This window comes from Cervus canadensis, chromosome 5, assembly GCF_019320065.1.
Source record: "Cervus canadensis isolate Bull #8, Minnesota chromosome 5, ASM1932006v1, whole genome shotgun sequence".
Taxonomy (NCBI): domain Eukaryota; kingdom Metazoa; phylum Chordata; class Mammalia; order Artiodactyla; family Cervidae; genus Cervus; species Cervus canadensis.
In genome coordinates, this window is record NC_057390.1 from 63859293 (window position 1) to 63881868 (window position 22576).

Here is a 22576-nt window from a genome sequence, read left to right on the forward strand (position 1 = left end):
CCAGGCCCAGGCTACATTGTCCTGGCTGGGAGTTTACAGTCACAATGCACCAAATCGCAAATTGCCATAGGGTCTTTACATATATCTTCTGACCAGGATGTTGTGATTTACATTGTCTGCACCCCCAAAGAGCAAACAGACTCTTTCCTCTGCTCCCCACAGAATGACAAAGTCCCACCAGGGTACATGAGCACCCTTCCTTTTTCAAATCAACCAACTTCTCACCTTTTCATTAGGGCACCAAGGAAATTCAAAGGTCAGTAATTTAATTTTTAGCTCCCCAGAAGAAGAGTCTGTGCCACAAGCAATATATAGCTAGCATTCCTTTGCTGTAACGATGGTTCCTAGAACAGATGTTAGTTTAGCCAGTGTCCAAAGCAGTGGGCTTAATATTTTGTTTCATTTACTTAAAAAATTAAAAAGCACTTGAATAAGTGACAACTAAAATATTTCTGAGTTCCCTCTATATACTGTCTAACATCAGGAAAACTGTTTCAATTGCAGGCCAAGAAAATGAAAAAGGTGCAGCTAAGGCACTTTTGTTTTATCTGCATTGCCCAAATCCATCAACTTAGAAAAGGTAGCTCAAGGCTTTTGAGACTGTGTGTAAAATGTGCAAACCCATGAAAGTAGATATCTAACAAATACTCTTCACAGTAGAGTCTGACATGGCAACCTCAGTTGGCCTTTAGCTGCTGGCCTTAAAATTTGTGAATGCAAATTTTTGATCCCTCACAGATTAAAAAAAGAAATGTTTGATGATGATTCCATATTTGTATCTCATATTTCCTCACTCTAAATAATGTCCATCTTACTCAATGCCTTTGATAAAATTTCACTTTTCTTCTGGACTGCTCTCTCCTCCTCTCCACCTACCCAGATTTCACCATGGTTACAGGGCCTGCCGAGTGCTGCCTGGACCTGCCGCAGGTTGCCTCACTGATCTCAGCGAGCCTGCTGAACTCCCCCTGCTCTGAGCTCAAGCACTGTGGGTTATAGCATCGTTTAGAGATTAACTGCACATACTGTGTGCTGCTCTTTGAGCAAGCTCTGTGAGTCAGTCCTGACTTTCTCAATGGATGGTGATAGCATCTTCCAAGATTATAGGCTGACTTTGTTCATCTTTCTATGTGTCCTACTGCTGAACATATGGTAACTATTCAATAGAAAATGATCTGTTGGTCTCCTGATACTATTTGCAGTTTTGTTGTTATTTTGTCACTCAGTCATGTCCAACTCTTTGTGACCCCCATGGACTGTAACCCCTCAGGATCCTCTGTCCCTGGGATTTTCCAGGCAAGAATAATGGAGTGGGTTGCAATTTCCTTCTCCAGGGGATCTTCTCAACCCAGGAATCGAACCCACATCTCCTGCATTCCAGGCAGATTCTTTACCACTGAGCCACCCAGGAAGCCCTATTATGCAGTTTAGAGACATTGTCTTAAGGACTAGATCATCGTGATCACCAGTAGTAAGCATCTGTCTCTCGACAATGGCCCCAAATCATAAACATGGCTTCTACCTTTCCAAGTCCATAGTCTAAAGCAATAGCTAACTGTATAGTGAAGATATACTTATTGACAATAGATAATAATGATGCTGACTAACATATGAAGTATGATCACTAAGACCAATTGAGCATATGCATTAACATTAAATAAATAATTACATTAAAGGCAAACAGACAAGTCTCTGTAGCTAATGGAACAAAAAGTGGAAATGAGAAATTAGTCTTTCTCTTCCACTTTCAGTAGTTGAACATTACTTTTTCTGTAATCCTATTTCAATAGCCTACTGACAGGAATTAAGGCATTCTGAGTACTTATGAGCTAAATGTTGTCTGCATTGTTGTCTAAAAACTGGTTCTGACTAGCAAGCTCTATGAATTTTATGGAAAGGAAAGTGCTGAATGAATCCAGCATCTACTTATTATCACCCTCACCATTGCTAGTGAAGATCAAGATGATGCTGGAAAATCTTGACACAGATTGTCCTTCCATGATAAGGACTTCAAAGCTTGAGTTTGTAGGAGTGTGGCATTAATCTTCCCCTTCTTGTTGCATTATAATGGTGGCTTCTCTAAGGCCTTTTGGTGTTATTTGCATAAGGCAAAAAGTAATAAGATATATAGCAAACTAGAATTGACACATCCATATTATTAATGCTTCTTCAAAATATTTACTTGGAAAGCCGTATCCTTAACAAGACTCAAAATTTCAGCTACCTTCTGCACTCCTGCTATGAAACTAGCATGACTCTGAAGGCACAGTATTTGAATATCGCCAGTCGAGGAAATAGGAAGACATCATCATCAGTTCAGTTCAGTTCAGTTGTTCAGTCATGTCCGACTCTTTGAGACCCCATGAATCGCAGCACGCCAGGCCTCCCTGTCCATCACCAACTCCTGGAGTTTACTCAAACCCATGTCCATCGAGTCGATGATGCCATCCAACCATCTCATCCTCTGTCGCCCCCTTCTCCTCCTGCCCCCAATCCCTCCCAGCATCAGGGTCTTTTCCAATGAGTCAACTCTTTGCATGAGGTGGCCAACGTATTGGAGTTTCAGCTTCAGCATCAGTCCTTCCAATGAACACTCAGGACTGATCTCCTTTAGGATGGACTGGTTGGATTTCCTTGCAGTCTAAGGGACTCTCAAGAGTCTTCTCCAACACCATAGGTCAAAAACATCAATATTTCAGCGCTCAGCTTTCTTCACAGCCCAACTCTCACATCCATACATGACCACTGGAAAAACCATAGCCTTGACCAGACGGACCTTTGTTGGCAAAATAATGTCTCTGCTTTTTAATTTGCTATCTAGATTGGTCATAACTTTCCTTCCAAGGAGTAAGCGTCTTTTAATTTCATGGCTGCGATCACCATCTGCAGTGATTTTGGAGCCCAAAAAGTTAAAGTCTGATACTGTTTCCACTGTTTCCCCATCTATTTGCCATGAAGTGATGGGACCAGATGCCATGATCTTAGTTTTCTGAATGTTGAGCTTTAAGCCAACTTTTTCACTCTCCTCTTTCACTTTCCTCAAGAGGCTTTTTAGTTCCTCTTCACTTTCTGCCATAAAGGTGTCATCTGCATAGCTGAGGTTATTGATATTTCTCCTGGCAATATCTTGATTCCAGCTTGTGCTTCTTCCAGCCCAGCGTTTCTCATGATGTACTCTGCATAGAAGTTAAATAAGCAGGGTGACAATATACAGCCTTGATGTACTCCTTTTCCTATTTGGAACCAGTCTGTTGTTCCATGTCCAGTTCTAACTGTTGCTTCCTGACCTGCATACAGATTTCTCAAGAGACAGGTCAGGTGGTCTCGTATTCCCATCTTTTTCAGAATTTTCCACAGTTTATTGTGATCCACACAGTCAAAGGCTTTGGCATAGTCAATAAAGCAGAAATAGATGTTTTTCTGGAACTCTCTTGCTTTTTCAATGATCCAGCGGATGTTGGCAATTTGATCTCTGGTTCCTCTGCCTTTTCTAAAACCAGCTTGAACATCTGGAAGTTCACAGTTCATGTATTGCTGAAGCCTGGCTTTGGAGAATTTTGAGCATTACTTTACTAGCGTGTGAGATGAGTGCAATTGTGCAGTAATTTGAGCATTCTTTGGCATTGCCTTTCTTTGGAATTGTAATGAAAACTGACCTTTTCCAGTCCTGTGGCCACTGCTGAGTTTTCCAAATTTGCTGGCATATTGAGTGCAGCACTTTCACAGCATCATCTTCTAGGATTTGAAATAGCTCAACTGGAATTCCATCACATCCACTAGCTTTGTTGGTAGTGATGCTTTCTAAGGCCCACTTGACTTCACATTCCAGGATGTCTGGCTCTAGGTGAGTGATCACACCATCGTGATTTGATATCAAAACAACTCCAAAAGTTGTGGGAACCAGATCTGGTGAATGTTGGATGATCAAATTGGGAAACTCACTGATAAAAAGCAACACGTAACTTACAAGATAACAGATTTTCTTTTTGTGGCCTATTAATTAGCTTCAGAAACACTTTCAAAGGAGGTATTTCAGAATTGCTTTGAGCATGGGCTGAATCACTGGAGAGTCTCCAGCATCCAGAGTCACTAGTTTAGAGGGAATTAGATTCCTGTCTGGGAGTTCTACTGTGTTCAATACACGAACAGCCTCATTACTTTATAGTCATGCTTTTTACAAAGAGTCCCACAAGAGCCGAGGTAATTCTCACCTAGTATTTTTCCTATACTGCCCAATTTATGGGTTAAGGAATCTAGTATCTTCGGTGCCTATCAATTTTATCACCATTTTAGCTCAGATTACCTCTAGCCTGGATTACCTCTCAGGTAGCAAGAATAGATCATAATATTTGATAGTGTTTTACCCCTATTAATGTTTGATTGATTTTAATGGAAGCTATTAAACTTATCATTGGAACTCTCACTTGGGTTTCCCTTTGCTTGACATTGCAATGGCAACCTGAAGGCCTGTGGTTTCCCACTATGTAACCCGGGACCACCCACCAACACCACAGCCAGTCACAGTTGCAAGAGACTGTTCACAGGAATCAAATTTATTCACCTGAGCCAAGTCTGGGCACATCACCAGGAACACAGCTTGGGCATAGAAGCAAGGGGGAGAATGGAAAGGAAAGTCACATTTTATTGAAGGATGGCTGTGTGCCAGGATCTTTACATACCTCATCCTATGTCATATCAAATCAATTCAGGGAAGCAGGAATTACTGCAAGTTCATACACGTTGAGAAAAGGAAGTTTAAGAGAGGCTGGGTTAGTTACCTAAAGTCTATGTATTAATAAGTGAAAGAATTAGGACTTTAAATTTTACTAAGTCCAAAGCCCAAGCTCTTTGCAGTAAGATTGGTGAGCTGTTTCTAGCGCCAGGACCATGGAGGGGGAGGTGAGCAACCTGGGGCAACATTGGCAACTGTGCTATTTCAGCTACCCACTAGCTGTGGAAGGTCTTAGTCTACCAAATCCTTATTTCCCTCAATCTAATAAATACTTGAGTGACAAGTCCTTTTAGTTTTAAACATTGTGTTACATCTCAGTCACAAAAATAAGTAAAGTCAGACTTATGTCCTGCAGGGTCTTATAGTTCAGTGAGAGACAAGCACATATGATATAATACTATAATAAAAAGGAGATACTGAGATAGAGATATAAGATGAGAGCCCACACTTGGAGTTGAGTGGTAGCACTTACTTATCTGTGTTCCTCTCTCAATTACAAGGTCAGTGATTACAAAGACCACATCCATCTTTATGCCAGTGCTTGTAGAGGGCCTGGCATAGAGTAGGTATTCAATAAATATGTATGGTATGAATGAATTGGGTGGTGCCTTACCTAAGACTAGTTGGGAAGTGGCTCAAACGGTAAAGCATCTGCCTACAATGCAGGAGACCCGGCTTTGATCCCTGGGTCAGGAAGATCCTCTGGAGAAGGAAATGGCAACCCACTCCAGTACTCTTGCTTGGAAAATCCCATGGATGAAGGAGCGTCGTAGGCTACAGTCCATGGGGTTGCAAAGAGTCGGACATGACTGAGCAACTTCACTCACTCACTTAGCTAAGACTTGAAAGATGAAAAACAGTTGCCCAAGGAATGAAAGGAAGAAAGGGTGTTTCAGGGAGAAGACCATGAGAGAAACAGTGAGCTGGTGTACAGGATACTACATGTGGTTGTGTTTCGTCAAAGCCCAAAGTATAAGGAGGGAGGTGGTGTGAGAGGAGGTTGGAGAAAACAGAGGCCTAGTTGTGAAGGGCCTTGAGCTAAGGACTTTTGTACTGAGGGACCCATAAATGGATTCTGGGGGTTTGATGGACCCCTCTGAAAATATGAGCAAAATTAGTGAGCTTGTTTATAAATGTGAATGTGTCCTTTTCTGAGGAAAGGGCTGTATCACTTTCATCAAATTCTCCAATATTAAGAACTCTTGACCATGAAGAGCTGTTAAAGGTTTATAGGTGGCAGAGCTATTATAACATGTTAGGTCAATGACTCTAGATGCAATGGTGGAGGATGGAATTTGGGTAGTAAGGCTGGTGGTAGAGAAACCAGTGAAGAGATAACTATGATTGGCAAAAAAAAAAAAAAAAGATTCTAAATCTAATCAAGTGTTGAAGAAGGAGTATATAAGGCCAGATTCAAGAAGTATTTAGCCGGTCAAAGGAATAGGTGTACTTGTAAGACGGTGTGAACTTGGGGAGGGGAGAGAGGAAAAAAGAGAAAACTGAGATGGACTTCCAGATTTCCAACTTGGATTAATAGGTGGTGCGTGCATGCTAAGTCGCTTGTTGTGGCCGACTCTTTGCAATTCCATGAACTATAGCTTGACAGGCTCCTTTGTCTATGGGATTCTCCAGACAAGAATATTGGCGTAGGTAGCCATTCCCCTCTCCAGGGGATCTTCCCAACCCAGGGATCAAACCCAGGTCTCTATGTCTCCTGCATTGGCAGGCAGGTTCTGTATCACGCACCACCTGGGAAGTACTTAGTACTTATCACTGAATGAGGAGAAGAGAATGAGCTGGTTTGAGAAAGGAAACAGTGAGCTCAGTTTGAATTGTTGAGTTTGCAGTGCAGTGCCAGTAGAACCTACCAGACAGTGGAATGACCCTGACTATGACCCTGAAGCGTGAAGAGAGATCTAGGCTAGAGATAAAGAGTTAAGTCATCAGTATCTAGAAGGGAGACAGCCCGTGGCCAGTTTTAGAAAGAAAAACCACAAGGGACCAAGAATGCATCCATGGGTTGTACAACATGGCAAGCGAACTAAATGCCACTGAATTGTACACTTACAAATGGTTAAAGTGGCAAATGCTGTGTGTATGTATATTTTACCATGCTTTTTAAAATGAGAGAAGAGTAGACACTTCAGGTATAGCTTAGGGGACTCTACTCACTGCTCTGTGATGATCTAAATGGGAAGGAAATTCAAAAAAAGAGGGGATATATGTATATGTATCATGGATTACTTTGCTCTATGGCAGAAACCAACACAAAATTGTAAAGCAACTATACTCCAATAAAAATTAATTTTTAAAAAGTATATAACTTGCTTTAAAAAAAAAAAAAACCAACCCAGATCCATGCCCCTGCTGATATTTAAGGGACTGAATACAAGGAAAAGCTCATGAGGAGGTGGGCAAGCAATAATCAGAGATGTGAGGTGGGAAGCTAAGGAGAGTCACCACAGATGCCAAGGCAACAGAATTCCAACAAAATGCAGAGCGGGATGGGCAGTGAAGTTAGATAACAGCTAAAGTTACTTCCAGAAATAACAGTCAGAATATATAAGCTCTGGGAGAGAGGGAGAGAAAGAGAGAGAATTTTGGTCTCAGGGCTTGCCCATCCAGAACTTCTCAGCAGTAATAAAATGACTTAAATTTCATCTTTCAAAATAAAACTTGCCCGTACTCTGCCAGTTTTGTCTGGGCAGGAAACAGAGCTCATACCAGCTGCTGAGGATGGTTCGAAATTCCACTTCAGAGCCCTGGAATGTGACACCTCCCAAGTGGCAGCCTCTGCCTAGGGAGGGAGGGAGGGAGGGAGGGAAGCTGCCTGGAGCGGAGGGTGGGGGTACAGCAGCGGGTACAGAGCCCTTTGGTCTCCCTTGGAGAAGCTGACACTCCCGTCTGACTTGCCCACCATGTCCCTGGTGCAGGACAAGTCACCATATCCCTGGTCCCTTTGTCTCTGCACATCTCCCTCTCAGCTGGATAGCCTCTTTGTTGTTTACAAGCGAGTTGCCATGAGATCTCCAGGTCACGGACCATAACTGCCCCTGGCCGAAGGGCTTCTTTCCCTTGGGTGCTTTCCGACAGTGCTTGCTCAATACCAGGGACAGAGGGACGGAGCCAGAGATGGAGGCAGGAGAGGAAGAGGGACCACCGGGTAGCCACACACCGTAGCAAACCCGCCTAGTCGTATCCTGGAGTGCCCTGTGGCATCATCATTTCCCAGCTGAATCCGGGGAAGCAGCCTGTCCAGCTTTTAAAAAGATCTAATGGATCATCAGCTGTTTTCCTGTCATATTTTTGGCAGAGTTTGGCTGATAGCCCTACAATGTGGCAGAATAAACCTGCTAATTCATTCTTCAGGTTAAATGTTTGAAAGACAGTCTCATCTAACCAGGTGAAATAGTCTGAGTATCTTCGGTAACTCAGTGATAATGCTCAGGATCTGTAAAACCTAGCCTAGATCCTAAAACTGCAGCAAACCCACCACCCATCAGGGAGGGCTCATCATACTGCTTTATTAATAATTCCTGTACACTCTTGTCAACATGTAATTGTTACAATTTACCAGGGCCCTTCTAAAAAGTGAAAGTGTTAGTCACTCAGTCCGGTCTGACTCTTTAGGACCCCATGGACTCTAGCCCACCAGGCTCCCCTGTCCCTGGGATTCTCCAGGTAAGAATACTAGAGTGGGTAGCTATTCCCTTCTCCAGGGGATCATCCTGACCCAAGAATCAAAGCTGGGTCTCCTGCATTGGCAGGGAGTTTCTTTACCGTCTGAGCCACCAAAGAAGCCCTAGGGCCCATATTAGAGTAAGTTAAAAGATACTGGAGGGGTCACAGTCCTAGGGGCAATAAAGCATGTGAACAAACAGAAATAAGACCCTCAACACCATATATGAAAGCCTTTGTTGTTGTGGACTGGAGACTGAGGCTGAGGGGACAGCAGTGGACTGGAAACTGAAGTCCAGGATTAAATACACTTGCCAGCCTCCTCTTGCCTGGGGCTTGTCCAGGGAAGATGCAGAGCTTTGGGGGAGCTGATGAAGTTTAAGTTTCCAGGATCCTCTTTTGAATGGGTTCCTCCTAGCCCTTTTAAGGCCCCAGGAGGGGCACTTATAATTATGAGTTCGTATTTTTACATTCTTTTTCTTAAAGAGGCCTCCCCAAATTGTACAAGCATCAGGCCTCACGCAAAACCAGCCTGCGTGGAGCTGAAGAGTAGCTGTCCCAGTGGGTAGCATGCTCCCAGGAGAGGAAGTGGAGAGCAGAGGCCCATGTCCTCTGTGCTCTGGTCCTATTTACTGAATGGAGAAGGAAATGGCAACCCACTCCAATATTCTTGCCTGGGAAATCTCATGGACAGAGGAGCCTGGCGAGCCACAGTCCACGGGGTCACAAAGAGTCAGACACGACTGAGTGACTAAGCCCTCAAAGAGGAAGAAATGCCTGGAGTTGTACACAAAGTGCCCTCAACAGGGAAAGATATGCAGAAGTGGGGAAGAACACACCCTCCTTAACTGATCCAGAACTGAAGACACTCCACTGGCTACATGTTAATAACCCCATGCCTGGACATCAGGCAGAATCCCAGTTCAAACCCACCTTGAAGATTTGAGTTTCGTAAACTTGAGCTTCCCCCAGTTTCCCATCATTCCTCTCAGTTTTACCCTCCTCCCTTCCCCCAGGCCAGCAAGCAGATAAAACTCATATAAAAGTCTCTGGAGTCAGGGAGAACAGGCAGGGTCCCACTAGAGGCCATCCCTTTGTAGGTACAGGTTTTTTTGTTTGGTTTTTTGGTTTTTTTCTCCTTTTTTTTTTAGAGAGATATTCAGAGCAAACAGACAAACAAAAAAACAAAGTATCAAGACGGAAAGGAGCAGTGATGCTTAGTGCTCTATTCCTTAGAAGCTTGCCTCCCTCCTATTATACAAGATCTCTCATGCCCCACTACTTGTGAGTCAGAAATCCAAAATTACTAGAAACCTACCATGTGAAAGATGCTGTCATTATTCGAGTTTCCAAATCTATACCCTTGAAAATAATGCCTCCTTGTCTTAAAAGACACACCCTCATTTGGTGAGCTGGGAACAGAGGAACTGACAAAGCCATGAAGCAGGGATTTGCCTTTCAAGCCAGGTCTACTTCAGAGAAGGTTATCCTAACAAAGAATGACTGCAGAAAGGAGCAGGTGAACATGTTACACCTCAGCATTCACAGGAAAAAAGGCACGAAACTACTCCTCATTGAAGAAAACGATGTGTTGTTGTTGTTCAGACGCTAAGTAGTCGTGTCTAACTCTGCAACCCCATCGACTGTAAGCTCCTCTGTCCTTCACTATCACCTGCAGTTTGCTCAGATTCATGTCCATTGAGTTGGTGATGCCATCCAACCATCTCATCCTCTACCGCCCCCTTCTCCTTTTGCCTTCAATCTTTCCGAGCATCAGGGTCTTTTCCAATGAGTCAGTTCTTCACATCAGGTGGCCAGAGTTTTGGAGCTTCAGCTTCAGAATCAGTCCTTCCAATGAATATATCTCCTTGCAGTCCAAGGGACTCCCAAGTCTTCTCCAACACCACAGTTCAAAAGCATCAATTCTTTGGTGCTCAGCCTTCTTTATGTTCCAACTCTCACATCTGTACTTGTCTACTATAAAAACCATAGCTTTGACTATATGGGCCTTTGTTGGCAAAGTGATGTCTTTGGTTTTTAATACGCTGTCTAGGTGTGTCCCCTCCCCCAGCTGGAAGTACCTTAGGCTGCTTCCATTCAGCTCTAGTCACAGACCCCAGAACCCCCAACCTCCTGTTGAAAATATTCCAAATTAAAGGGCTATGTTTGGAGAAGGAAATGGCAACCCACTCCAGTATTCTTGCCCGGAAATGTCCATGGACAGAGGAGTCTGGCGGGCTGAAGTCCGTGGGATTACATGACTGAGCATGTGTGCACAAGGGTGGAGGGAGATGGGTTGGTAGCAATAAAGTGGTAGAACTAAAAAAAAAACAAATAAAGGGCTATGTTGATTTATTAAACTTTGTTTTTATTTTTTAAATAAAATAAGAATATAAGCTGTTGGATATTTAGGCTATCCAGAAAATACCAATGACAGGAATCAATCTTTGGCTATTTGTCTGCTGCTTTCTTTTCCCTCAGAAAACTCTTTCGAAGTTTCTAGAGAATTACATGCAGAGGCTTCCCAGCAAGGACAGGTGTCAAAACAGAGTTTGCAGGGCAGATCAGGGTCTGCTCTCACGTTGCATCATAAAATCAGGTCCAGGCAGGTCCCTCCCCAGCGTCAGAGAGAAGAGAGGCTACATCTGCTTCCAGGCCTGGAGGCTGGCTGGTGCGGCCGGGGCAGACACATTTAGGCACTGCCCCAAATGGCCCCGCTCAGCCCCATAGTGGAGGCCACGTGGGCCCGGGGTATTTCCAGTCCTGGTCACCCTGTGCCCTGGTGAAGTGGTGAGCAGAGGCCAAGTCCACACTCTTGTCCTGAGTCAGACTGAGAGCGATGGTTAGCCCATGACCCTCTTAGGCTCCAAGCTAGGAAGAAGCTTTGGGGAGCAAGCAGTGGGTAACGCCGTGACCTGGGACACAGGAAGGCTGGTGGAAGGCCTGAGTTCAAGGAGCCAAAGAAGGTGGCACCAGAACAGATCAAAAGAGGCAGCTTATGGGCCACCAGGCTATCCTCTGGATTCTGGAACATTCCACGTGTCTCCTGGCTCATGGCAGAATCTTAACACCCAAGGGAGCTCTTCATCTTGGAATACGATGAAGATACAAAAGGATTAATTTAGAGTAACTGAACCAACTTCTAGAATGAAACAAATACCATTTACTACACAGTGCAGGTGTGTATGTATTTCTCTACTATATTCTGATATATATTCAACAAAGTAACACAGAGTCTCCTAATATGAGTTGTCATGAGGTAATTGATTAAAACTTCAATCCAAGCTCATAAAAGGCAAGCAGGCTCTGCTGTGACCCCCATCCCTTTTGGACTTTACTCTGAAGCACATTTTCACCACTTGAGACTCCAGTCCCCCTGGAGCCGTGTGGGTGAACTTCCGTCAGAGCAGATGTAGCAATTACAAACACATTGTCAGTCTCTCACATGGCTATTTAATGTTTAGTCTTTAAAGTACCAATATTTCTTAAGTGAATTTTTTATAAATCTCATATTACAGTATAATGGTGAAGTGGAAGTGGGCAAAGTTCTAAAATCAGACTGTGAAGGTTCAATTCCCAGTTTTGCAACATTAAAATTGAGGGCATGTAAATGTCTGTAAGAGTCTTGGGTCAGTGATATACCTTCGCTGAGCTGTTCATTTAGTTACATGAACTCATGCACGTGTAGCACTTGGCCTGGTGCCACGAATGCCAATAGCACACATTAACTGTCGGCTGTCATGAGTAAAATTAGTACAAACATCTATGAAAATGCAAGAGTTTCAGAATGAGTGACCCTATGAAGTGTTATCCTAAAAGATGGGACCGAACTGCAGTACCCCTCCACCTGGGCCCTTGACCTCCAGTCTTTCCCTCCTCAGGTCCATACTCTATGCATTGAAAGCATTTGCTTTGCAAGAAACAAATCTGATTACATTACACTCAGGTTGAAACCACTCAGTCTCAAGATAAAAGTCACGCTCTTGGCTTGGCCTCTGACAGGGGAGATCCCACCTCCCTTCTACCCCCACAATAGGCACTTTGCGTTTGCTTTCTCGGCAGGAATGCCAAGCTCTCCTTCACCCTGCAGGGTAAGAGTCTAGTGTCACCCCCTGTGAATGGCTGGTTCCAGGCACTTGGTTCTTAGCATTTGCTGAGAGCAGTAGCCTGCTGGTTCAACCTGTAGGCTGTGGAAGAAAATGGCTCAGCTTTTTTGAAATTTATTTTATTGACATATAGTTGATTTCAGTTCAGTTCAGTTCAGTTCAGTCGCTCAGTCATGTCCAACTCTCTACGACCCCATGAACCGCAACACGCCAGGCCTCCCTGTCCATCACCAACTCCCGGAGTCCACTCAAATTCATGTCCATCGAGTCGGTGATGCCATCCAGCCATCTCATCCTCTGTCTTCCCCTTCTTCTCCTGCCCCCAATCCCTCCCAGCATCAGGGTCTTTTCCAATGAGTCAACTCTTCACATGAGGTGGCCAAAGTATTGGGAGTTTCAGCTTCAGCGTCAGTCCTTCCAATGAACACCCAGGACTGATCTCCTTTAGGATGGACTGGTTGGATCTCCTTGCAGTCTAAGGGACTCTCAAGAGTCTTCTCCAACACCATAGATCAAAAGCATCAATATTTCAGCACTCAGCTTTCTTCACAGTCCAACTCTCACATCCATACATGACCACTGGAAAAACCATGGCCTTGACCAGATGGACCTTTGTTGGCAAAGTAATGTCTCTGCTTTTTAATATGCTATCTAGATTGGTCATAACTTTCCTTCCAAGGAGTAAGTGTCTTTTAACTTCATGGCTGCAATCACCATCTGCAGTGATTTTGGAGCCCAAAAAATTAAAGTCTGACACTATTTCCACTGTTTCCCCATCTATTTGCCATGAAGTGATGGGACCAGATGCCATGATCTTAGTTTTCTGAATGTTGAGCTTTAAGCCAACTTTTTCACTCTCCTCTTTCACTTTCATCAAGAGGCTTTTTAGTTCCTCTTCACTTTCTGCCATAAGGGTGGTGTCATCTGCATATCTGAGGTTATTGATATTTCTCCCGGATATCTTGATTCCAGCTTGTGCTTCTTCCAGCCCAGCGTTTCTCATGATGTACTCTGCATATAAGTTAAATAAGCAGGGTGACAATATACAGCCTTGACGTACTCCTTTTCCTATTTGAAACCAGCCTGTTGTTCCATGTCCAGTTCTAACTGTTGCTTCCTGACCTGCATATAGGTTTCTCAGCAGGCAGGTCAGGTGGTCTGGTATGCCCATCTCTTTCATTTACAATGTGTTAATTTCTGCTATACAGAAAAGTGATTCATGTTTACATATATATATATATACACACAGAGATATATTATATATAGATACATAAACATATGCATTCTTTTTCATATTCTTTTCCATTACCGTTTATCACAGGCTATTGAATAAAGTTCCCTGTGCCATACAATAGGACCTTGTTGTCTATTCATTCTCTATATAATAGTTTGCATCTGCTAATCCCAATCTTCCACCCCATCCCTCCCCCAACCCCGTCCCCCATGGCAACCACAAGTCTCTTCTCTAAGTCTGAGTCTGTTTCTGTTTCATAGATAAGTTCCTTTGTGTCACATGTTAGATTTGACATATAAATGATATATGATGGTATTTGTCTTTGTCTGACTTATTTCACTTAGTATGATCGTCTCTAGGTCCATCCATGTTACTGCAAATGGCACTATTTCATTCCTTATGGCTGAGTAGCATTCTATCATATGTATGTAATCACATTTTCTTTATCTGTTCATCTGCTGATGGACATTTAGGTTGTTTCTTTGTCTCACCAAATGGCCCAGCCTTAAATTCTGGTTTTTCCCTGTGAACTTGGGCATGGTTCTTTTCCTATGTTTGCCTCAGTATTTTTATCTGTAGAATGGAAAACATAATATTATTGAATTCATAAGGTTTTTAATGATAATTAAGTGAACTGACATATTGAAAGCATATTAGTACATAGAATAGACAGTCCCTGGCACTTAATAAGTATGTGGTATTAGCTGTATTATCGTCATTACATTATTACTATTGCCCCATAATGTAAGCTTTAAGAATTGAGACTGTCTACATAGTTCACTGCCTGGCACATAAGAGGTGGCACATGGGGTGGTTACTGGTGGGGAGAAGGGCATTAGAGGAGGGAGGGAGTGGGAGGTGCAAACTATAGCGTGTAACATAAGTTCAAGAATGTACTATCAATAGAGAGCATAGCCAATATTTTGTAATAACTGTAAATGGAAAGTAAACCTTCAAAGTTGTATAACATTTTTAAATAAAATGAAACCGATCCAACAAATTAATAAGTAAAAGGTGCTGTATATACAGCTGTTGAATGGCCCACAGCCCCCTGAGTATGGGTAACAGTTGATACATGTTCCTCAGCAGACTGTGAAAACCCTGGTTCTCTCTAATTAGTCCTTACCCCAGATATCCGCTCAGTGGGCACAAGACAGACCCCCGTAAACGCTGGCTGAATGAATCCATGAGTGAACCACTGAGGTTCATGTTCATGCAAATGTTATCTCCTTATAAGACATGAGTCTCGGGTCTAAGTTTACCAAAAATGCACGCCCTTTGTTTGATGGTGACTCTTTTTGCACTGGATGTCTGTGTATAATGGTTGCTGGAAGATCTTGAAAACCAGGCAGTGCATTTGGGGGGTTTATTGGAGGCTGCATCCAGAGCAGGGGTCAGTCCCTTCAGGACCTCCTGCCCTGCTGCGTTTTGTCTCCCCCAGCATCCCCAGGGCACTTGCCTTTCCCTGAGTCCCACGCTGTCTTCCTCCACAGCAGCAGGGAGGCCTGGAGCTGGGTAGGGTCAGACCAAACCTGGCCAGAGGCAGGCCACACAGAGCTTTGTCTGAATCCAGGAAATCTTCTTCCAGTACTGAAGCCTTCTGTCTTCCCATCTGGGCCCGGTCCTTCACCCTCCCCACTTCATAGGAAACCTTCTCCTTTTTCCAGAAGGAAATTTTTAAAAATCCTCCAAGTACATCAGCCTTTCTGCTTCAGTTCCTTTCTCTAGAGTGAGGATTAAATCAGAAGAGGAGAGACTGCGTATAATGTGAATACATGTAGTCTGTAGTCTTTACTAAATTATAACTTAATACTGAAATACCAAAGGTTTATAAGCCTTGCAGTAACAAAATTACATATTATTCTGAGTGCAAACAGATTTATGATGTGAAATGGCCACCATATTTGCTGGCCATGTGGAAACAAAGAGAGGGTGAGTTACAACGCAGCGTCTGGCTTGATGGCTTCCAAATCTCTCATCCAGTCATGTCTGCTTTCATCTTACAATTCATTTTGTCCTGACGTCAATGCAATGAGGCAGGTGAGGTTTAGTATCTCCATTTTATGGATGGAATGTAGGGATGGAAAGATCAAGAGGGTTGCCTTTGACTAACAGTAAGTCTGGAAAACACACATCGTTTCCTTGTGTCTTCCAGGAGAGCATCATTTTCTGCTGTAGCTCATGCATGAATGTTGTGGTCCAGGAGCATCCTCTGGCCACCGTGGCCCCTCCCCACCCACTGCCCAGCCCTGCACCTGCACTTGTGAGGTGCAGCTCCCTCGGGGGCAATAGGGCATTCCTAAGCCTCGGCTTGGTGGGAGTCAAATGTTTAGTTCCCTGGCTTTTAGGTCAAAGACATTCCACAGAGTAAGAGATGCCTTTGAACAGCTTCCAGTAGTCCCTGATGCGCACTCAGAGTAAGAGTGAGTCACACCCCAGCTCTGCCATTAACTCACTGTGTAACCTCAGACAGGCCACACAGCCTCCCAGCTCTGGAAATGGCAGGGAGGGAGCAGCTTTGAGAACCTGGTCACACTGGGAACAGCTTCCCATGAAGTCATGTGCCCTAAAATTCATGAGTGTCGTTTTGGGAGGGTGACACCTTCCATCCAGTTGAGCCTGTCTGTGTACCCCACAGGTCCTCCAACCCAGGGTGAGAGCCCCAGGGTCATGTGAGTGCTCACACCAAAGGGCGGAACCCCAAGTGCAGATTTTTAAAATACAACTTTAGGAGTTTATTTTCTTATTATTCAATGCTAAAAAGAGAAAAAAACAAAGAGATTTTTTTTTTAATTACCATTAACCCACTACCTGCAAAACCACCATTAATATTTTAGTAAATATCCCTCAGTCTCTCTCTCACTCTTGACACATATACATAAGTCCACTCTTTATATCAGGGGTGTTTTCTTGGGTCATTTAGATATTTGCAGACATAATGTCTACAGAGTAACTGACTGTATGGTGGTTCTATAATGTATTGTTAGTCGTTCTTTGTTAAACCTTTAGGTTGCTTTCCTTTATCATCATCACCATCATCATTATCTGTGCAAACATACCTGATTTTCCCAGGGAGGTGCTAAAAGTAGAAGTGCTGGCTGTACTGGCAAGAAGGGGTACCCATGACAATTAATACCTGTGACAACTTGCCTCTAAGCCCTAGCTCCAAACATTGTGCCCCCTTGCATTCCCAGGAGCTGGGAAGGAAGGGAGATGGAGGGCACTTAAATCTGCCTCTTTGAACCGCCAGCCTCGGAATACTGACACCCAGTCAATGAGATCTCTGCTGCTAAAAGTTAACCATCTCAGGCCATGGCAACTGTCATTTTGGGGGCTGGCCTAGGCATGTTTGGAAGTGGGCATAATTTGTCTTGGCTGCCTGTCTCACTGGATCTGACAGCAGCATTGACTCAGCCACCACACCCCTCCCCTCCCAGGGCCAGCAGCAGCTGCTTTACCCTCCATACCCTGGAATCTTTTTGCCCTTTATCACATCCTATCTGTGGGCTCTAGTCTTTGCTCGTGAATCTATTACATGAACACATGAGAAACAGGTTCAGGGGAGCAGACTGAGTCCTGACAACTGTCCTGAGTCCATACCAGGTGGTGGCAGGCACAGCAGATCCAGGGAGCAGGAAACTGTCAGCGGACAGAGGGTGCTGGTCCGCAGGCAGGTAGGGAGTGGCAGGCCTTCTCGGAGCCCAGATGCATGAGCAGCCATCTGCTTTGTCTGTGGCAGAATTAGTCCTTCAGGATGTTGTTCAAAGAGAAGAATAGGGCCTCCCTGAAAAGAGGAATCTGTTTCTCATGAGAATTGACTATATAGAGTGTGTTGCCCAAAATGCTGGGCAGAGTCTCAGCCATTTGCTTGGCGAACTGTGCACATCTCTGGGCCTTAAATCTGCATACTGAGGATGGGAGTGTGGGGTGGGGGACCACAGGGGTTGCCTTGCCCCACCCAAGCTCCGTACTGGTTGCACACAAAGCCAGTCCCACTGCTAACCACCCTCTCTCTTGGCCCCACAGTCCGATGGCTCCATCCTGGCAATCGCCCTGCTGATCCTGTTCCTCCTCCTGGCCCTGGCTCTCCTCTGGTGGTTCTGGCCCCTCTGCTGCACTGTGGTAAGTGACGCAACCTCCTCCTCTGACCTTGGGCCTCTGGCCACGCAAGGCGAAGAGTGACACAAAGGTAACAGTCCCACGAGCAAGGAAAGGGTAACAAGAAAATTGTAAATAATTAAGAATAAGTCTAGCACTTTTTGGTACAGTTAGTACAAAATTGGCCACATCTAACACAATCAATCTAACACAATCAATGACCCTGAGTCATTAGGAGTTCAAATGGGTTAGGGAGTGAGTTTACCAGTGGACATGCCATTTGCGTAGGACAGCTGGAGAACTTGCTCTGGGTCCAGTGCCTAGGAAGGATTAGCAGAATACTATAAATGATGAGGCTTAGTTGATAGGTAACCAGTACACATGAATGTGTGTGTCTTTGGTACATGTGCATGTGTGCACACACATACACACACATATTTGTTGAATTGCATCAACTGGTACTCTTCCAAAGCCAACTTGGTCTTAGCAACTAGTCAGCTCATCCAAGAAAGTGACTTAGGCCTCTATTTTTAACAATACAGAGTGGCACCTACCTTTTATAGCATGCACCTGGGCTTCCCAGGTGGTGATAGTGGTATAGAACACACCTGCCAATGCAGAAGACATAAGAGACATGGGTTCGATGCCTGGGTCAGGAAGATCCCCTGGAGGAGGGCATGGTAATCCACTCTAGTATTCTTGCCTGGGAAATTCTATGGACAGAGGAGCCTGGTGGGCTACAGTCCATGGGGTCACAAAAGAGCTGGACAGGATTTACTGACTAAACAACAGCAACAATCAGTTTCTATTCCCTGGCACAGAGACCCAAACAAAAGGAAAAGCCCAAACAACATAATATCCAAATGAAGGAGAACATTAGGTCTCATAGGTCTAGTTCTAGCACGTACCCTGCCTTCTTGCAGAGTCAGAGCAAGCACTGTAAAGCCAGGTAGGTTTGAATCAGTGCTGCTCTGCTGATGTGGGATCTTTCATTCCCTGGATTTCAGTCCCTCTGTGGCCAGCCCAGGAGGGGAAAACAGATGGTGAGACTCTCCAGGCCAGTTTGTCTTCACTTTATCTCTGGAATGCCAGCATTAAGCACACAGCACAGAGCTCCTAAAATCTATGTGTGGAAATACCCTGGTGTTCCAGTGGTTAACACTGCACTTCTAGTGCAGGGGGCACAGGTTCAATCCCTGGCCAAGGAACTAAGGTTCCACATCCTGCATAGTACAGCAAAAAAAAAATAAAAGTTTTGTGTTTTTTTTTTTAAATTCTGTGTGAAGAACAGAAACCAAAGACTCATAGAGCACTAGACTTGAACTGAAGGAGGAAATGTCTTCAAATGGCATCTTAAGGAGATGGGAAATGAATGAAACAAGAAATTCAGCCAGGATATGGATCCATGTGGCAAGGATTTCTGGAAAGTAAAGCCTTTGCACCAACAGAAGCCTCTGGTGTAGACGGGAAAAGATGACTTTTAGCAGACAAGAATGTGTGGTGGGGAGGGACTCCAGACAGGTGCAAATCTTGAGTCAATTAGTGTAATCCAGGCTGGAGTGATTTCACCAAGATTTTAAGCTGTCTCAGCCACGGCAGCCTCAAAAGTTAAATGTTTAAATACTTAAGGCTGCACAACCATTTTATTTGGAAGGTTTTAAAAAAAAAAAATGAGCCAGCCAGAGTGCTCTGTATGGTGATTCAGAAATATACACATTTCCAAGTCTGGAATTCTGGAGGGAGACCTTGTAGTGGGCTCTTAAAGAAGGGGTGGCTGGCGGTGGTATTGACGGCAGCCCAAAGTGAGCGCCAGGGCTTCTGTTATAGCAGGCATCCCCTTTGTTCACTGAGTCCCTTTAATTGTTAAAAACTGTTACTTCTGAGTGGAGGCAGCTAGAAGCAATAGAACAGCCAAGCAGTACTCTATGACTTACTGGCTGTGCGATCTTGAGCAAGTTACTTAACCACTCTGTCCCCCAGTTTCCTCATTTGCATACGGAGGACAATGAGAGCTCTGACCTCATAGGTAGATAGTGAAAATTAAAGGATCATAAATATGTATATCTATATCTGTATAGATATATATGTATATGCATATATATACTGCTTGAAACAGTTCCTTGTATTATTTTTAATAACAATAATTAATATTATTATTTTAAAATAGTTACTATAATAAGAATACATAACTGTACCATATGGCATTCAATTTATATTGGTGAGAAATGTCTCTTTTTTCCAGTTTTGTTGAGATATAATTGACATATAACATTTTATAAGTTTACAGTCTACAACTTAATGATTTGATACTTGTATTGCACAAAGTTTCCCATAGCAAGCATCCCTTTACCCCACATAGTTACACACTTTTTCCTTTGTGATAAGAACTTTTAAGAACTACCTTCTTGGTAGTGGTGGTGGTGTTTAGTCACTAAGTCATGTCCGACTCTTTTGTGACCCCAGGGACTATAGCCGGCCAGGCTCCTCTGTCCATAGGATTTCCCAGACAAGAATACTGGAGTGGGTTGCCATTTCCTTCATCCAGGGGATCTTCCCAACCCAGGGATCAACCCCACGTCTCCTGCACTGGCATATGAATTCTTTACCTCTGAGCCACCAGGGAAGCCCAAGAACTACTTTCTTAGCAACTGTTAAATGGACAGTACAGTAGTCTCAACTGTAGACATCATGTCTTACATTACAGCTCCAGAGCTTATTTATCTTAGAACTAACTGGAAATTTGTACATTTTGACTACCTTCACTCAGTTCCTCTACCCTCAACCCTGTACCCCAACCTCTGTCTCTGGCAACCACAAATCTGATCTTCTTTTATGGATTTGGTTCTTCTAAATTCCATGTGTCAGATCATACAGTATTTGTCTTGCTCTGCTCGACTTACTTCACTTAGCCTGATGTCCTCAAAGTCCATCCATGTTGTCACAAATGGAAGGATTTCTTTCTTTTTTATGGCCAAATAGTATTTCACTGTATATGCATATCACATCTTCTTTATCCATTCATCCTTCATAGGTTGTTTCCATGTCTTGGCTATTATAAATAAGGTTGTAATGAACATGAGGCTGCTGGTACTTCTTTGGGATAGTAATTTTGTTTCCTAAAAGTGAAATTTCTGGGTCATATGGTAGTTCTATTTCTAATTTTTTGAGGAACCTCCATACTGTTTTCCACTGTGGCTCTACCAGTTTATGTTCCCATGAATGGTGTATAAGGAGTTCCACTAACATTTGTTATTGTCTTTTTTATGATAACCATCCTAACAGGCATGAGATGATATCTTATTGTGGTTTTATTTTCCAGGAAAATGCCTCTTAATTAACGCCTTTAGTTATTGGGAGCAGGATTACATAAGGCCAGATTGTTTTGCAATATTCAAAATATTTTTCAACGATTCTATCTGGTTAAGCCTATGTTGCTTTGGAAGACAGCCAAAAGTCTTAATGCAGTCTGATTTTGTAAGTCCTGAAGGATTTCTTTGCAAGGGGAAGATCTTAGAGATTGATTTCCCTGTTTATGAGGTCTATACAAACTGCCCTCACAGCTATTTCTGAAAACTGGCTGGGGCTCTGACCCTTGGTGTACCCCCAAAATTGCTTCTTGATCACTGGCTTCCTTCATGAATGGTGATGTTCTGAGGGGGATGAGATAAAGTCATGTGTTTTCTGAAGGGAGTATACAGGAAGGAGGGCAGACATCATCTCCTGCCTCCTTAGGAGGCAGAATGCAGGAAGTTTCTCTCCCTTGTTTGACAGCAGCCCCCCTCCACAGTCTGGGACTGACAGAGGGTGTCCTTGTGACTGATGGTCCTGAAACCTTCCTCTGTCCTCTCTACGCTGCCTCGAGTGTGAGGAATGCCTCATGACCTGGTACCAAAGCCACATCTCAATGATGGAAAATAACCAGAGGGCAGAAAGGGTCTGTAACGTGAGGAGGCCATGACGATTCTCTGCTGTGTCCTTCCTCTGTCTTCTGCACAATTCTCTCCAGGAATGATATTTAAAGTATTTAACAACCTTCAAGCCCCCCCACCGCCATCCCAACTGAGCCAAACATTAACTGTTTAGTGGCTGAACTGGGAATGGGGGTGGTCCACAAAGTCCTGGAGGCTGGCAGGGGGAGAAGGGCAGGCAATTAGATCACTCTTTACTCATCATAATGAACATTTTTAAAGTAATGACCAGGATGACCAGAGCAAGTGTGTTGGTTACTACAAGCTGGCCCTCTGCAGAACTCAGCATCCTCTCACTTCCTGCTGGCCCCATCTGAAAGAAGAAATCTGAAGGGTGAGAGGGACTGGTGCTACTCATTGCATTTTGCATTTCTGAAAGGACCTTACTCCCATCTGGCTCTTATCTTTGCCTAGATGGAACCTGGGTTAACTTCTTGCCCAAATAGCAGAGAATAGTCTATCAGTGGTGACCAATGGAGAGAGAATTTTTCCAGATCCTGGATCAAAACCTTTTAGTGTTTCCCAGCATGGACCTCAATATCCCCAGGTAAACCTTTGATTTCTAAGATTCCTACCTTTATTCACTGGCACCGAAAACATTCCCATTGAAGGGGAGAGTCACTGGACTATGTAGCCTGGGCTTATTTGCAGTTGCAGAAAGGGAATTCAGGAGCCAATATTTTACCCCAAAATAGACAAATAAATAGAGCCCTGCCTCAGTTCCACAAGGGGCATTGCCAGAATCCTTTAAGTCATGCAA

General features: G+C 43.8%; 1 protein-coding gene across 1 annotated transcript in view; it reads left to right on the plus strand.

Moving 5' to 3' along the window:
• ANTXR1 (ANTXR cell adhesion molecule 1) overlaps positions 1–22576 on the plus strand; it is a 252763-nt gene that overhangs the window by 132501 nt on the left and 97686 nt on the right. Inside the window, exon 13 of the mRNA XM_043468945.1 lies at positions 17777–17872. Coding sequence (XP_043324880.1) covers positions 17777–17872 — 96 coding nt within the window. The remainder of the gene's footprint in view (positions 1–17776; positions 17873–22576) is intronic.